Consider the following 17,813-nt stretch of genomic DNA (forward strand, 5'->3'; position numbering starts at 1 on the left):
AAATGTTTTCAAAATATTAAAGTGTGATTGTCAAACCACAAAAATTGGTATGGTAACTTGGGGCAGAAGTGTTGCCTGCAACTTAACTCTTCTAAAAACTTGAAGCTGTTCGTGTCACTTTAATAGTATCACCTTTTAAAAGATTAGAGCAACATTGGTTTTTCTTTCCTTCCAGTTCAATGATTTTTTAGAAATAAATTATCAGCGGTTCAGTAAGCTCATTAGTCAAATCCCTTAACAGCCCAAGATGCATCCTTATGGCTTATTTGTCTTTACTCCATATTTTCCAGTATTCCCAATCTGCTCTTTGTTTTTAAACAGGATTTCCCTTAAAACTTTGTTAAATTAAGCAGTAAAACAAAAATGTACCTAAGCCATTTTTCAGTTATTAATATCACTCCTCATCTAATAAGTGACCTGCTTTCCAACATTTGTAAAGTCATCCTAATTTTGTAGAGTTAATCTTTTTCACTTCTCTTCCTTTCCTTGCACGCCTTTACTAAGTTATTGCTTGCCTTCCCCACCATTCCCATTTACAAGAGTTTTATTTTGGGGTAATGGGAAAAAGAATGGGACTGGTTAAAATAGATCTTTGCCAAGTCTTTCCAAAACCAATCTGCCTCTTCTTGTTCCTTCAGTTATTTTTCAGAGGGTTTGTAGCCAGTTCTGGTTTAATTATAGTATCTAAAGATTCCCAGCCTTCTTTTACAATAGAGAATTTTAAAATATCCTTCTCTCACATCTCTATTAAATTTCTTAAAAGCTGGCTTTCCTGAAATCTAGTACCTTTGTTTCACAAATGCAGCAGTACCATACTTAATTCAAGTAACTTGCAGTCGCTAGTTCCAAACTGTTGCTATTCTCATTCTTAGCTAATTGATCTGTAAAGAATAGGTCCACAATGCTTTCTCTGCTTTTTAGAATGTAATATTGCCTGTCACTTAGAAACTCTTCTCAGATAAAGAGATCACCAGTTAGCCATAACTGTTACCTGCAGTTGGATTACTGGCAACAAACTCTACATAGGACATCTTCATCTGATGCAGAATACAGGAGCATGTTTATCTGATGGATATTCACATCTGAGGCATATTAAACATGAGCGTTCTGGAGGCTCCCCAGCTGGTTTAGATACAAATCAAGGTGTTCACTTTAATCTACAAAGGGCTAGGTGGTTTGGATTCCTGCCTACAGTAGAGACTGCTTCTCTCCATAAGCACCTGCCCTGCAACTAAAACCTGGCACATTTTGCAAACAGTCCATAGATTTGCAGTCATGCTATTTGCAGATGGCAGCAGGGTGTTCTCAACAGGAGAATAAGGGACAGGTCTCTGCTTTGAACTCAGTTCCCCAGTTAGTCCAACAAGTTTATTAGACCTTCTGAATGCATCATAAAAAATATTTGGGCTTTTGCTGATTAAGTGAAGTGAGTGAGCTGAGTTTCTCACAGGTTGGAGAATTCACTTCTTTCATTTCTTGTATTAAGTGCTAAAATAATTGAAAGCATGCTTAGATTTTATAAATCATTTTTGTACAAGTCAACAATAAAGAGCTTTGCAGACTATATGTGTAAAGATAACTCACCCACCAATGAAATGCAGCAGCTGTTCTGTGCCAGGAACACTACGAACAGTTTTTAGAAGGGAGAGTGAGGAATACCATTGTTTTACTGAAACTACTGAAAGCAGTCTTGTAAAAAGAGCGATGAGATCTTAATGATGTAGTGTCTCTTTTATACCTCATCTGAAAAAGACACAACAGCATAGTGCCCCCTAGACAATGGCTCAATTCCAACTCAGAAGAGTTCCACATACTTAGTGAGGAGCAGCAGTTTCTGTAACATGCTGGATTTTTCTTGGGTGGGTATCTCCCATCCATGTACTGACCATACCCAAGACAACATAGTTTGAGAGATGTCACATGATCACAGCCTAGGACTATTGATGTTTTTTAATATGGTTACATTATACAAATAAATGTAGCAAGTCTGCCAGAAAGTGAGGAGATCAGATAAAAGACAACCCTGTCTAAATGAACCATAACCTAAGAGAAACAAAACACACTATTTACTAAAGCTGAGGGATACCCAGCAAAAGCAAGAAGCCTGAGTGGCATGAGATGTGCACTTTGGAAAGAGACAGACATGTTTTTGATAGCATTAGATATGGAAAAGAAATTTCAGTGTGCTTAAAATATGTCCAGAATGGCATGGCGCAAATAGCAAAAAAGATTAAATTAAAACCCAGCTTTCAGCCACGTCCCACTGACTGGCCAGCAAGAAGCCACTAGAACGTGCCACATGGACCCAGTCCAAAAAACTTTCAGAGATTCTTTTTTTACAAGCATGTTATTTTATAAGAAACAGAGATGGCCTGCTTAAACAAGACTGCAGGGAAAGAAACAAAGAGGAGGAAAAACAGGCCAAGACTGCAAGGTCTTTTTTGATGTACTGACATGTAAAGTGATGCTGTTTCAGTTTGAAGGGAAAGTTACTGACCATCTTTGTGGAATTTCGATATTGCCTAGTAAAATATCAGATGTTACTGTAGCAATAGCAGCCTTAACCTACACAAAAGAGACTGCTTATTTTCAGGAGAAAAGCTGTGGAACTGGAACAGATTTCCCAGCCATCACTCTGCATTTTCCCTCCCTGCTGCAAGCTCTTCACAAAAAACTGTCAGTCAATCTTGTGATAATTGGTCCCATTTCCACAGTTTTCCACTGACTGCAAAGCCTTGTCTGCACACAAGCTTACATCTGTTTAAATAAAGGTGTGTTTAAAATAAAAAAAATTAGTTAAATGGATGCAAGCCTCACGTCGACACACTTTTATATCAATTTACAACTAGCTTATATCTCTTTAGCTTGCATTGGTGCATTCACTGATGCATACCAACACAATATAAGCCAGTTGAAAATATGAAAATAGTTTAACTATATCTGTTTATAAAAGCAAACTTTAGTTAAGCTGATATGATTTCTGTGAATAGACCAGGCCAAAGAGATACATGTCTCTGGAGTTTAACAAAAGGACTGCTTCCTCGTGGCACGTTTGAGTGGGCTCCCATGGCCAGACAAAGGCTGTTGCACTCTCAGTGCTATTGCACTCGTGCAAAAAATAAATGCACTCTGTCTGTAGTGGCCAAGTAATGTGGGTACCTGGGATTTGATGCGTCTGGTTCTCTTCAGCACAACGTTCATTCTTGTGCCCTGCTTTGGGGAAGCCTGGGCATCAGAGCCGAGGTCCTCTGCCTCCACTTTTTCCTTAAGGTCCAAGTTTGGCTTTTGGATGCCCTAAAGGATCAGAGCACAGAAGGACACTGGGTTGATTGATCAGGGGATCAGACTCTATGGTCTGTGAATCATCCTGTTTGTTGAGGAATAGGGCTACCAGTGAAGTCATACTGCAGTACACATGCCATTTGGACCAGACAGAAATCACTGCATGCAGTCTGAAATAAGAAGATTGAATCTTGACTGCTGCCTAACGAAGAGTAATAAAGACACCTTCCCAAACAGGTACATCACTCTTTGCCCTGTATCCCATTCCCAACAAAACTGATCTCACACCTATAAAAGAAACCTAAAAGTACAATCACTACTCCAGATCACAATGCAACTTCTAACTCTATTCTTCCAAATGTGAAGAGGTGCTGCTTTGATGAAAGTAGTTGCTGCTTTCAGGAGCACAGAACCACATGTGACAGTTTGGTCACATGCCAACAAACGGATGCCGTTTGATCTTTCTATCATGAAAGGGAACAAGTCTCTCACCATAAGGCTAACCCCAGACTGGAAGAGTTCATAGGGGTACAGTATCCGTTCATAGTGAGACTTCAGCAGTGACCCAGTGCCTTTTCCTGGCAGGTAGCCTAGCCGACTAGCTACTTTGGACCATTTCTTCTCTTTAGTGACCACCTCAAAGCCTCCTTTGCTGGCAACAATCTGAAACAAAACACATTTTATTTTTTTAGAAACTTTTTAAAGGAAGATTGGGTTCCTTTAACCATTGTGTATGAACCATACATGATATACAGACCAAACCTTCAGAGGTTCTGTGAAACTCAGAGACTCATAGTTATGATATGGAGATTTTTCCTGGGTCACTGAGAAACAGTTTAAAAGCAAAATATACCAATCCTGGTTTCATTTACATTTTGTAAAGATTCTCAACATTTCTACACATCTAAAGTTTGGTGGTAAACTTTTTCCCTGCTCAAAGAGCCCAAGTTATATGCCTAACACTGCAGGGACTGATGGAAACCCAGACACCAAAGCATTATTACTGCAGTGGAACTAAAAAGTGAAAACCTTATCAATTTAGCTTCTAAACTGAGTGCAAAAGTGTAACAGCCTAAGTGAAAAGTAATTTAGATTTTAAGTAATCAGTTTTTATAATCATTTAACACAAGTAAAAATTAAAATCACACTTTCCTCTATTTCCTTTGTTTTTTCACATTACAAGGTATTCTCCAGTTCAGTTTTTAAAAGTAATTAGAGAATCCTTTATGTAAAGCTATGATTATCCCTTAGCTTAGAATAACCAAGCTTCATGGAGTGCCCATAATGAGTTAATGCAGCTGTGACTCACTCTATAAGATGAGCAACACAGTGAAAGCAACCAAAGTTTATACCCACTCATTCTGAACAATAATGGCCAATTACCTAGATACTAACATAATAAAAACAACCTTTGCAATCATAGGGCAATGAGTTTCCACTAAACAAAACAAAAAAAACAGGAGTACTTGTGGCACCTTAAAGACTAACAAATTTATTGTAGCATGAGCTTTCGTGAGCTAAAGCTCACTTCTTCAGATGCATAGAATGGAACACACAGACAGGAGATATTTATACATACAGAGAACATGAAAAGGTGGAAGTATGCATACCAACAGGCAGAGTCTAATCAATTGAGATGAGCTATCGTTAGCAGGAGGAAAAAAAACTTTTTGAAGTGATAATTAAGATGGCGATAGCTCATCTCAATTGATTAGACTCTGCCTGTTGGTATGCATACTTCCACCTTTTCATGTTCTCTGTATGTATAAATATCTCCTGTCTGTGTGTTCCATTCTATGCATCTGAAGAAGTGAGCTTTAGCTCACGAAAGCTCATGCTACAATAAATTTGTTAGTCTTTAAGGTGCCACAAGTACTCCTGTTTTTTTTGCGGATACAGACTAACACGGCTGCTACTCTGAAACCTAAACAAAACAAGTAATTTGTGCCATCAACTAGTTAGACAACTAAAGTTTTAACTCATACAGAACTGAGGTCCCTGCTCTAACTCACGCCAGTGTCCCAAATATCATTCCCATTGGCATTATGCAAAGACTATTGTATCATTTCCTAACAAACCATGGCAGACATGGAAATAAACCTTCAATTCTTTCCAAAGATAGCTAAGCAAAGTTAAACATACACATTCCCCATAAGGCTGTCTATGAAAAACAAATTATTCTAAACTTTTAAAGCAATGTACCCTACCCAAGGGTGCCAGAACTAGGAATGCAGCAGCACCCGCAGCTTGAAGTAGTTTCCATCATATACAGGGTTTACAAGTTTTATTCAATGGCTTTCAGCACCCTCACTCTACAAATTGTTCAGTGCCACTTACCCTACTGCACACCCCACAAATTTCCACTCACCTGAGACAAGTACATTTTAATGAGTAAGTGGAAACTGGGTCTTTGATCTAGCAGTGCTAGTACCACCACACATTCATAGGCCTAATCTACACTAAAAAAGGTTTGTTGCTACAGCTATATAAGCAAAACCTTTCTTGTGTAGATGCAGTTTATATTGGCAAAATGCTGCTTTTAGCAGCTAAATTGGAAAAAAGCACTCTTATTCCAACTTATACCAACATAGCTGTTCTAAGCTCTCCTTCCGACTTGGGGCTGGCACCTATTATGCTGGCACACATTGCCCCCTATGAAATAATTATTCCAGAGTAGCTATTTTGGTAAATTTCCAAGTATAGACATGCCCTTAATCTTGCCAAGAGCTCTACACTCCTACAGCTCTGCCCTACAATGTGTAGAGAGCAACTAAGAAGAACTGGCCAATAAAGCTACTGGTTAATTTTGCTGGACTTTCATATTGCATATTGAGCCACCAACACAACAAATGTAATTGTTATCTGTACTTGTAATTGTCTGCCATTTCCTTATAATCATTCGGGTTACAAATATTTTAAGTATCTCATTTTCACGGTTTATCCAGCACACAATCTGCACAAAACCACTACCATCACCCCAGGTAGTCCTGCTTCCCCAAATCCCGAAGAATCTTACTCACCTTGCTCAGAGAATAGAGATCCAAGATTTTTCTCTCCACCACAGGAATTTTTAAAGTGGAACCTTGAAGTTCCCAAAATTTTGCTAACTGATCCAAGAAGTCGAGTTTCACTCTGGTCATTGCCTATAATCACAACAAGAATACACATGGGTCTGAACCTAGTCAGACATGAAAGAAATTCCTTTCTGTCTAGATTCTAGGCATCAAAGAACAGTATTTACATGTTCATAATATAACTATGAATGTGACACTTTACTATTAATTTGCCCTGTAAAACAACTGGAGGCAGAAATGTCAATAATGGAGAAAATCTTCATAAACTTTTGTTTTAAAAACTTTGCACTCTTGTTGATATCTTATGAGACAATTTCCTACCCAGAACATTTTTTCTTTTTAAAGCCAAGATGTAAAGTCGTGAAAAAACAAACAAACATTCTAGGCAGGAATGTAAGATCATCTATTAAATTATCTGTTAATATTAAAAAAAAATTAGGAACAGCAGACCTACTACATGCCTTGGACTATGCAAGGTGGTCTCCTGGAGTATTTCTGGAGCACTCAGTGTTCTTGTTGCACAAGGAGACTCACTCACAAGCCAAGAGACAAATAAGGCTTGATTCACAGAAGAACTTAAGCATGGTAATGCTCAGCATCACCTTGCCTAACTTTTAGGTGTCTAGAAAATCACTGGGATTCACAAAGGCTGGGTTAGGTACTCAGACGTCCCATACAACAAAGAAATACATAAGAATGCCATCCTGGGTCAGACCAGTGGTCCACTTACCCCCAGTACCATCTTCCAATAATGGCCAATGCCAGATACTTCAAAGGGAATGAACAGAACAGGGAAATTATCAAGTGATCCATCCCCTGTCAAGCAGACCCAGCATCCGGCAGTGAGAGGTTTATAAATGGAGGCAGATAGGCACGTCAGAACAGGATTCACAAAAGCGAACATTCTGAGTGGCTTCTTGCCCAAGCTAGCCAACAGGAGATGCCCAGCTGAGGGATGTGTCCTCAGCCCTGCCACTCTCCAGGAGTTCAGCACCTAATTCCTGTTACAGGGAGGCACCCCAATTTGTTTGGGATTCTCAGCTGCAAACACTCTTTTGGCATTAGGCACCTACATTTTTTTTTGGTTTGGTTGGGTTTTTGTTTGTTTTTTTGCAAGAAGCTGGGCGGGGAGGGGGAGGCTTGACAAAGGGCGGGAGGGAGACAGGACCTACCTTAACTTTTAGCCCAGATACTGAGGGAGCCCCACATCAGAATATCCTATAGGCCAGTGGTTAGGGCACATACCTGAGAGGTGGCCAATCCCTGTTCAAATCCCTTCTCCCACTCAGGTGGTGGGAGGACTTGAACTGGGGGTATCTCACATCCCAAGTGAGTACTCTATCAGGCTCAAAATTATGAGGGAGGTTCTCTTCTACTTTGATATGGCCCTGCAAGCATGTTAGGCAGAGGAATGCCTATCTTCCCCTGATTCATGTATCACTCCGGAGCTTAGACATCCAGACGCCTAGAGTGAGGCTACAGTGCACATATACAGAGGCAAAAGCATAGGCATCTAGGGAACTTTTACTGCAAAAACATAGGCACCAAACCAGTTTACGAACCTATAAGGTTTGGCGGTAGCTGAGCAGGGATTTTGTGAATGCCAGTGGGGACTGACTCTGGAACTCAGGCGACTAAAGTGGCAATAAGGCCCTTAGGTCCTTTTGTGAACCTAGCTCATGATGGTTTGGTATCGGAATAGGATGGGGATTTAAAAACTAGTATGGGGAAAGGAGAGATCCCTTTCTGTCCAGATTTTTCCAAAGGTACTTGCACTAATTTTTAAAAAGCCTTCCGTTAATTTTCAGTCCTAAAAATTAACCTGGCTAGACCTATAAAAGGAACTATTAGAGGTGAAGTTTTTGTTGTTTGTTTTAAAGGATTTAAGAGATATTATCAAAGTGGTTAAATATTAGGCAATTTGGGGATTAAGAACAGCAGTAAATACCTTATGAAAAAACAGTGGGGAGTTCTGAGGGCTGAACACTAGCTACTCTTACTACACAACATGGTCCTTGGCATTCATTTTAGACGTTTCCAGCTGAGGACAAAAAACTTCTTGCGGTTATTTTGAATAATAAAATAAAAACCAGACTTCTCAAAGTCTTTGAGGGTTACTTTATCCAAACTCTGCTAGTGCCAATTGTAAGCACTCATGTGGTCTGTGGGATATTAAAGTCTACGAATCCAGAAAGCAGTCAAGATGCAAAACTCAAGCAAGGAGACCTATTGCTTTGTGTGTAAATACAGAATTATGTCAATGGTGCAAAAGCTCACCTCCAGTTCATTCAAGCGCTGGACTCGTGGGGTAAAACGAAAACTTTGTACTTCACATGCAAATGGAGGCTGCCAGTCCTAAACAGAGAGAGAGAGATTTTACTGCTTCAAAGATATAAGGGCTGTGCCATAACTTCTCCACAAATGCAAAAAAGTCTCCTGAGAATTTCAAAACAATGCAAATCATCAGATGATCACAGAAAGAGCAAATCAAGGATTTTTAGTATTCTAATCCGTCTGAGAATTTTCCATTTTAGAAAACCACAACAATTTCATAATTAATTAGCTTCTCCCAATATTTGAGTTAGGAGTAAGGAAAAGCTATTGAGTTGCTTATGAAAGTAGAAATATAAACTATACCATAGCTTAAAATATTTAGATTGATATTACTTTAGACCAGTGGTTCCCAAACTGTAGCAGCCCGTGAACCCCTTTCACTAAAATGTCAAGTCTCACGAACCCCCTCCTAAAAATTAATATTTCCAGGGATTTTCTTTTTTACCCGAGTGTAAATTATAAAAGCAGTAATCTTGGAAATATAAATTGGTTTTTATGACATGATTACACACTACTTATTTATCATTACAGTATTTTTATTACATTATGAAAACAGCAACACTCTTCCAAGATCTCACTTTCATAGCTTGTATCACTTTGAATAAGCCTGTTATAAGACAAGGCTCCTATGTTTCATCAAGGAGTATCAGAGGTGAAGCAGCATGAAGGTATTTAAGAAGCCAACTCAAAGAGTTCCTCCTACACAAGCATTCAGGTCTTGAGCAGTCCAGGCAAACAACACACGTTACAACAAAGCTTAAACTTGTTCTTCATAACAATTTTAAAAACAATACTAGCTGCCTATTTAATTTTAAAAACAGCAAAAATATCCACCTCCCTTTCCATTTCTTATAAGGAGTCTTGAAGCTTAAATCTCCTCAGTGTGATAGATATGCTTGCTTTGATCTGCTTAGCTCTTGGAAGTCCAGGGGCTCCGGGCTGCTGGCCCCATTCTGCCTGCGTTTCCTAGGGACAGCTCTATCCACCATTACGGAATTTTTTCCCAAGAACCCCCTGTAACATTTTGTGAACCCCCAGGGGCTCACAAACCCCAGTTTGGGAACCACTGCCTTAGACTGAGTTAGAACATAGGGGAGGCTTTCAAGGACAGAACCATATAGTAGGGCTACCACCTGTAGGACTTTTAAAAAAGGTCTGTAAACACTGGATATTTCAAAGTCTAACTAATAAAAGCAACTAACTTCAAATCAACTACAGTGCTTGAGGCAGAGATGATGGCACATATGGACGTGAAGGGAGATAGACATGTAATAAAGATGAGAAATTTAACCCTCATATATGGGATCTTAGAGCATCACAGGCCAAAAAAGTCAAACAGACAGAAAAAACTCAGTGCAACCCAACTTTGTTACTCAAATTTGGTGTTAACGTCCAAGGAAGCAAAATATGTTTTCTAGTACTTTAAGAAACATTTAAGAAATTATACAGCATATCTACAATAAAATGAGAATACGATATTCCAGCTGACAAACTAAAAATTGTTCATTATTTGTAGTACAGTAGCACTTAAAGGCCCTGATCAGGGCTATAAAATATGTGCAACTTCAAACAACAGAGAAGAATAATGAATAAGTAAGATTAGTGTAAAGTGTTTCATCTAATCATTACTGCAGATTTTAAACCGAACCCGACTGTTCCACTTCAAGATCACTGCAATGCAACCTGATAATCAATCACACAAAGCCAAAACCAAGAGTTCAGCTGCAAAAAAAAAAATCAAAAGCTGTTTTACTGGACAGAATCTTGAATAGTTTCTTCAGATCTCCTGGTTTCCACAATCAAGCCAAAGGTTTCTGCTTTGTTTAGAAAGGGTAACTCCTTGGAAGTCCAGCTTTCACCATATCACAAAGCCAACTAAGCAGATTCCAGGAAATCAGAGAGAACAGAAGCAAAAAACCTGAGGAACACAAAATGTAAGCAATAGCTTTTGCCACTATTACCTTCACTGCTACACCAGCTCTGTGGGTTCACCTCTCCTTCCTCCCTCAACCATTTTCATCTTTTTATTTTTGCTACTCTATTTTAAAGTTGATTTATTCTTGTCTGCACCTAAGAATTGTATTGTAATGTGAAATCGTTTCAAGTGCATCTTACTGAGAAGCTGCTGCATTTACCAGAAGCCTCTGCAGGGCAAGTTGTCATAAAATAATGCTGCAGATATAATCTGGCTACTCTGACCTAGTTTTTAGGCTTTTATTTTTTAAACTACAATACACAAATACCAATTTTCCTGTTTGAAAACAGATCACTGACAGTTCTTATGAAAATTAGAGAAATATGTTTCTACACAGTAGTATGTTATAATGACAAATCCTTCTTCCCCCCTAAAGAATCAACTACAGTTTTAATGTAAGCCACTTTGCAAGTTTAAGATCCAAACAAATGATGTTTTGAAGAGTAACAGATCAGTGAAGTCTCAGACATCAGCAGTGGGTACAATTATTCACCAGTATTAACGTGTCCACGGGCTTATCACAACCCTGTTTCTGAGGCTCAAAAAATACACAGAAACTGCGTGTCCCTAACACAGACACCATGGTTTACTGATCTGCTACCCGAAAGGCAACACAAGCGGAAGGGCTTTAAATCCCAGCCATGTTTTTTTCGGGGGGGGGGGGGTAGACAACAGTTTTGCATCATTATCAGACATATTACTTCAGCTGCTTTTTACATCGCACGCAGTGGCGAAAGGCTCTCACAAGTATCACCTGCGGCCTGGCCGCAGTGCAAATGCCGGAGCGTCCGTGGCTGCTCCCGGCCTCACGAAGCCGGAGAACCGGGAGCCGCCTCCCGAGGCTGAGCAAAGCCCCGGGGCGACGGGGAGGTGCCCTCGGGGCCTCTCACACCCACTAGGGAGAGATCGTAGGAAACGGGACCCCTGGGGGCCCGCCCCCCCCCCGAGTCACCTCAGGCCCCTTCTGCTCGTGGGCGTGACCAGTCCCCCCCTCCGCACGGTACCTTGGGGGGCCGGATCTTGCAGATGCCGGTTTTCTCGGCCAGGCCGCGGATCCGGCCGATGAAGCCGAGCGGGTCGCTGAACTCCTCCCAGCTGGGCTCGAACACGGGACACTCGGGCGGGGGCACGAACTCCGCCGCGTAGCGCGACCCGCCGCCGCCGCCGCCGCCCCCCCCCGACATGGCGGCGCGGGGGGCACCGGCTCCGCAGGAACAGCCGGGGACGGGGGCCACGGGCTCCTTCTCCTCCGCTCCCGGGGCCGGGTCACCGCCAGGGCCAGCCGGGCCGGGGGCTGAGGCGCATCCTACGGGCCCCGGCTGCAGCCGGGCAGGAAGCTGGGGAGGGGCCCGGGCTCGCTGGCCAGGCCGGGGTCTCAGGTGCCCGCCGCGGCGGCGGCTCCTCCCGTTTGTTTTTGTTTCCCCTTCGGGGTTTTTTTTTTTTCCTCCTCCTCCTCCTCTCTGACTCCGGCTCGGCCGGAAGTTACGTGTACCGAAAAAATCCCTCCGCCGGAAGCGAAGGACACGGTGCCCCTCCGCCTCCAACTCAGAAAAAGAGTCCCTGAGCCCAGCAGGACGCGCGGAAGCCTACGCCTCGCACCCTTTCCGGGGCGCAGAGATCCGGCAACAGCCGGTCTAGAGCCCGCTCCCTGCCCTTGAGACCGGCCACGGCGGCAGCCGCATCCACTTCCGGCGCGGAGGAATGTGTGAAGCGGCTGGACGGATTCACTTCCGGTGGCGACATTCCATTTCCCCCATTGTCTGGACGAATGCAAGGGAGCGACTGACCTCTCCCCTCCCCCCCCTTCTAGTACCGCCCACAGCCCCTCCCCGCAGATCCCTCACCCCAGGCCGCAGCCCCTTCTCCTCGCTGCCGGCAGAGTGTGACTGGCAGGGCTGAGAGGGGGCCAGCGCCGTCCAGCCTGGTTGAAAACAGTTGCCTCTATGGTTGCTAACCCTCCAGGATTGTCCTGGAGTCTCCAGGAATTAAAGAATGCTTTTTAATTAAAGATTATACCATGTGATGGAATCTCCAGGAAACGTCCAACCAAAATTGGCAACTCTAGTTGCCTCCTGCCCAGAGAGTAATTGCTCAGACTTTTACCTCCTCTTGCTCCACGGGATTATCCCATGATGATTGTACTGATCCAAAATGGGGCCCGAAGTCTCAGTGGTGTTCTAGGCACCTTTTAGTTTTGCAAGGTGGGGAGTGAGGTCCACTTGGTGCTGCTTGACTTTTGAGTGTCTGATACTGTGCCTCTTACCAAAGGTATCCAAGTAGCTCCCACTCATACTTCGTTCTTAGCTATAAGCTAAAGAGTATTAGCTAGGGAGAGGAGAGTCTAGGGGGAGGGGATTCTAGTTCCAGCTTTGCCCAGGGTGACAGGGAGCTAGCAGCAGGTCACCCTCCCAGTGGCTCCGTGTAACCATCTATAAAATGGGTATAAACCAATTCAACAACAAAAAAAAGTAAAAGTTGCAAAGGTAGCTAGTAATCAAAGAAAAACAAAAGTTAGAAACCTTTATAAACAGCAAGGTATAATTAACAGACTAACTGGAAACATTCAGCACCACCAGCAGCAGCAGCATCTCCCACTAAAGACAACAGGAGCTACATCTGCCTGCACCAAACTGCAATTTGGGCCTCTAGGTGTAATCTGAACAATCTTAAATTCCTAGAAGAACTTTTTCATTTCATAACCTTTTATTGACTTTAGTTACCTAATTTTGTAGATACACCTCTACCTCGATACAACGCTGTCCTTTGGGAGCCAAAAAAAATCTTACCATGTTATAGGTGAAACTGTGTTATATTGAACTTGCTTTGATCCACTGGAGTGTGCAGCCCAGCCCCACCCCACCCCCAGAGCACTCCTTTACCGCATTATATCCAAATTTGTGTTATATTGGGTGGCGTTATATCGAGGTAGCAGTGTACTTAAGAAAAACAAAAGGCAACAATTACTCCTCTCTCTCTACTGATTTCTCATATGCTTTCAAAAAGTACATTAAGCACATGCAGCTATTAAATTATGCAGTAAAACATCAAAAAGTGCATATGTCGTTATCCAACAATCCTATTGTAGTGGTTGTATATATAAATGGATGTCATTCCCAGGTGCCCATTCGTGGCCTGGGGTGGTGTTGCAGAGGCTCTGCCTCAGTTTCCCTCTGTGGTCCCCAGAAATAACTTACTTGTAGCAAGAAGTATTTAGGGTAATATGCCCATTCTCCCAGGGTCTAATTTATTAAGAAGAACATAAGAATGGCCATACTGGGTCAGATCAAAGGTCCATATAGCTCAGTATCCTGTCTTCCAGCAGTGGCCAATGCTAGGTGCCCCAGAGGGAATGAACAGAATAGGTAATCATCAAGGGATTCATTCCCTGTTGCTCATTCCCAACTTCCGGCAAAAAGCACCATCCACTTCTCTAAAGAGCCGCTTTTCGCCCCTCTCGAAGTCCAGGATTTCACAGCCCTCCCGCAAGGGACTGTGTCCTTTAAGTCCTGTCCTCCCTAGCTTCCAACTCTTGTCCCCTTAAGTTAAGGGGCTTTCACAGCCTCCCCCTCTTCCTGATGCTGGGTGTTTTGCTTTCAACCCTAGCCTTCCCTTCTGCTGTTCTCCTTCAGGCTGGGCACTAAGGCTGAGCTTTTTCCTTAGCAACTAGCTTAAATGGCTCTTTCCCTGACTGGGCTTGGGCCCTCTTGTTTGAGTCACCTGCACCCCCAATCACCTGACCACTCCTTGACCCTTCCCAGGTTATCCCAAACACCTGTGCCAATTGGAAGACAGAGAAGCCTTGTCTCGCCCACTCTACAAGATTCCTGGTCCAACAACTGTTAAAGGAATGGTAATCTGGACTTTTTTCCTATACCTTCTCTCTCTCAGAAAGTGACTTCTCTAGAACCAACTTCCTCTCTCCAAATGATGACTTCAAGGCCTCCCTGGACACATGGAACAAGATAACTACCTCCTCTGGCCTTAAAAGGCCAGTATCCCATTACAGTGTGTCAGTCATTTAAATAATAAAATATCCCTTAAATTAGAAGTTCTGTACTGCACACAGCAGAAGGAATTTTTCAGTAGTTTATAATTTTTTTAATTTAGTCCATATTTCCATTAAAAATGTCAGGAAACTAGTCTTCAGCAGTGAGTAACCATAGAGAAAGTTTCAGTTTTTAAAGTTCAGGTATTCGAGTTTGCCATGCACAGATAAGCCTTGTTATTTTTAAAGCTGAAAAAGTAAATGTCTGCAACTCTGAAAATTAAAAAACTGGTGAAGAGATTCTTATCAACTAACACTAACTCTGCAGTCCTCGCAAGTGACAAGAACTAATCTGAAACTCTGTGACTCTCTTTAAAATATGTATAAACACACCTGTTTCTAATTTTCACTCTATCCCCAAATACTACACCAGCAACAGTATGCATAGGCCTTTATAACAACTAGTGTTCCTTCTCTTCTCTATATATTCTTAATCTATTTTCCTGCTTTATACTTCCTGTGTCTCTTCTAAGATATTTGCTAGGTTGTAAGGATGCTTCTGGGCTACTAAGGGCATATGTACACTACAACTTATGTTAGCATGATATGTTGCTGAGGGATGTGAATAAACCCCCCTCTCAGCTACATAAGTTACACTGACATAAGCATTGGTGTGGGCAGCGCTTCGCTCACATGGCCTGGAGTAGTTAAACCGATGGGGAGCTCTCTCCCGTCATCTTAGAGTAGCTACATTAGAGAGCTAACAGCAGCATAGCTGCATTGGTGCAGCTGCACCACTGTAAACTCTCTAATGTAGCCATAGCCTCAGTCTTTTCTGTCTGGAATTCAGGACATCAGCCATTAGGTGCCACTGGCTGCCCAACCCAGGCCACCAGTCCCTACTACATGCATCCATATTAAGGAACTTGTGTTTTATATATTCAAAGTGCTGTACAAACATTTACTAAATGTCACAGCAGTACTGCGAGATAAGGAAAAATTACTCCCATTATACAGAAGAGGAAACAAAGGCACAGAGATGTTAAATGACTTGCCAAGGTCACACAAGTTCATGGCAAAGCAAGGAATAGAATCAGGATTTCCTGGGGCTATGGCTACAATAGAGAGTTTACAGCATCACAGATTAACTGATGCAGCTGCGCTGCTGTAAACTATGTCACGCAGCTGCTCTAAGCCAATGGGAGAGAGCTCTCCCCTCAATTTCATTAATCCACCCCCCAACAAGCAGCAGCAGCTATGTCGACAGGAGAAGCTCTCCCGCTGACATAGCATTGTTCACACCAGCACTTAGGTCGGTGTAACTTATGTTGCTCAGGGCGGTGGCTTATTCGCACCCCTGAGCGACATAACTTACACTGACATAAATGGTAGTGTAGACATATCCTGGGTCTGCAACGCCAACTCATTCCTCTAGGCTATGCCCACTGCCTGCACAACCCAATGGACAATTATTCCACATTTGCAATACCCAGAGGATCTTTCTAATGCCAAAGAACAGCGGTTGTCAGGGCCAACTGCCCTGCTTTGGCCAGCATAGTCTTGGATTTTTAAAACCTATATCAGGTAACTGATGTTACAATCAATATGCCAGGTCCATTGGCAGCTATACCAACCTAGGCCCTGAATGCTGAGCTTCCTGCCCTCCTCACTACTTCCTGTCTGAGCCAGCACAGCCCGATGCACTCCCCTTCTGGTTGCCCTTTGATCTTGAGAGTGGAGGGGACAAATCCTTTGAGTGTTCCCACCCCCAAGTCCTCTCCCACAGTAAGATCAGCCTAGAAGAGAGAGAGAGGTCCTGGCATATAAGGGGACACTCGCAGGCCCCATCTCCTCTCTCCTTTTCTTCAGTGTAGATCAAAGGATGCCAAGTGGGGAGCAAAGTAGGACTGCTAGCAGCTCTCAATCCAACAAGCAAGCAGAGACTTCAAGAGTTCTAGTAGATGACTAACCATCTGAGCTCACCTGCAGCATGTCACACATAGTCCCTTGTCCTCTATCCCATTACACACAAAAAGCTACATTAGAGAACGGTAAGGTTGCTAAATCAATCACTAGAGCGTTATGTTTTTTGCAAATGTGACATAAAATGAAAGAGAACTCATAAAAGGAAAACTCATCCTACAACTGTGGCTCCTGTTGCTCCTGTCCTACAGGGCTGCAGGGTGAGTGTAGGGTGAATCCCCCTGCAGATCCCTCTCCTCCCACTAGGGTGATCAGATGTCCCAATTGTATAAAGACAGTCCCAATATTCGGGGCTTTGTTTTAGAATCATAGAATATTAGGGTTGGAAGAGACCTCAGGAGGACCAACACCAACTAAATCATCCCAGCCAGGGCTTTGTCAAGCTGGGCCTTAAAAACCTCTAAGGATGTGTTGCCGGCACAGAGGCCCCGAGGCAGCAAACAGTGATTTGTTGCCCGGTGTGCTTCGCTCCAATAAACACACCAAGGTGGAGAAGCAAACAATGTTTATTTGAGCCCAAATAAGGTGCAAGGGAGACATAGCAATCTCAAATCCTGCACACCCCTACAAGCAGTTTTCCCCTCTTTACACATGATTTCAGCTAAGCCTTCCCATCACCCCCCACACTACTCGTTCCCCTTTACCCCCCCTTCTTGTCCCTCCCGTCTATTCACATGTAGCAAATACACTTTGCAATGGCAATTACATTAAGCAGGTTAAATCATACTTGGCAAAAACCACTTTAGCTCGTTAGTAACTCTTCTGTGAACAGTTATCTTGTTTTACTCCCTGTTTGCTGGTACAGGTGTTGTAACTGATAACCATTCTTTGTTGCCGGCCTGTTAGGTCAATTAAAGTTCAAACATAAACATGGAAGCGCTTTGGTCAGACATGGAGTGACTTTAGTTCATTCAGGCCTACTACAGAAGGCTTTATTGACACTTATGGTTTTCCACCCTCCTGAGTTACCTAGAGTCATGCCTAATGACACCAACAGATGGAGATTCCACCACCTCCCTAGGTAACCCATTCCCATGCTTCACCACCCTCCAAGTGAAACAGTGTTTCCTAATATCCAACCTAGACCTCCCCCACTGCAATTTGAGACCATTTCTTCTTGTTCTGTCATCTGCCACCACTGAGAACAGTTCCATTCTCTTTGGAACCCCCCTTCAGGTAA

At 42.7% G+C, this 17,813-nt stretch overlaps 1 protein-coding gene across 2 annotated transcripts in view; it reads right to left on the reverse strand.

Moving 5' to 3' along the window:
- KDM5A (lysine demethylase 5A) overlaps positions 1–12,325 on the reverse strand; it is an 82,965-nt gene extending 70,640 nt beyond the window's left edge. The window contains exons 1-5 of one of the 2 annotated variants that reach the window (XM_044991077.1): positions 11,670–12,325; positions 8,634–8,711; positions 6,303–6,425; positions 3,775–3,945; positions 3,160–3,294 (exon numbers count right to left, since the gene is read on the reverse strand). In XM_044991077.1, the coding sequence (XP_044847012.1) occupies positions 3,160–3,294; positions 3,775–3,945; positions 6,303–6,425; positions 8,634–8,711; positions 11,670–11,849 (687 nt within the window). In that variant the 5' untranslated portion in view covers positions 11,850–12,325. The remainder of the gene's footprint in view (positions 1–3,159; positions 3,295–3,774; positions 3,946–6,302; positions 6,426–8,633; positions 8,712–11,669) is intronic. The other variant, XM_044991086.1, reaches the window with a different exon arrangement.
- Between the last annotated feature and the right edge of the window lie 5,488 nt (positions 12,326–17,813).

This window comes from Mauremys mutica, chromosome 1, assembly GCF_020497125.1.
Source record: "Mauremys mutica isolate MM-2020 ecotype Southern chromosome 1, ASM2049712v1, whole genome shotgun sequence".
Taxonomy (NCBI): Eukaryota; Metazoa; Chordata; order Testudines; family Geoemydidae; genus Mauremys; species Mauremys mutica.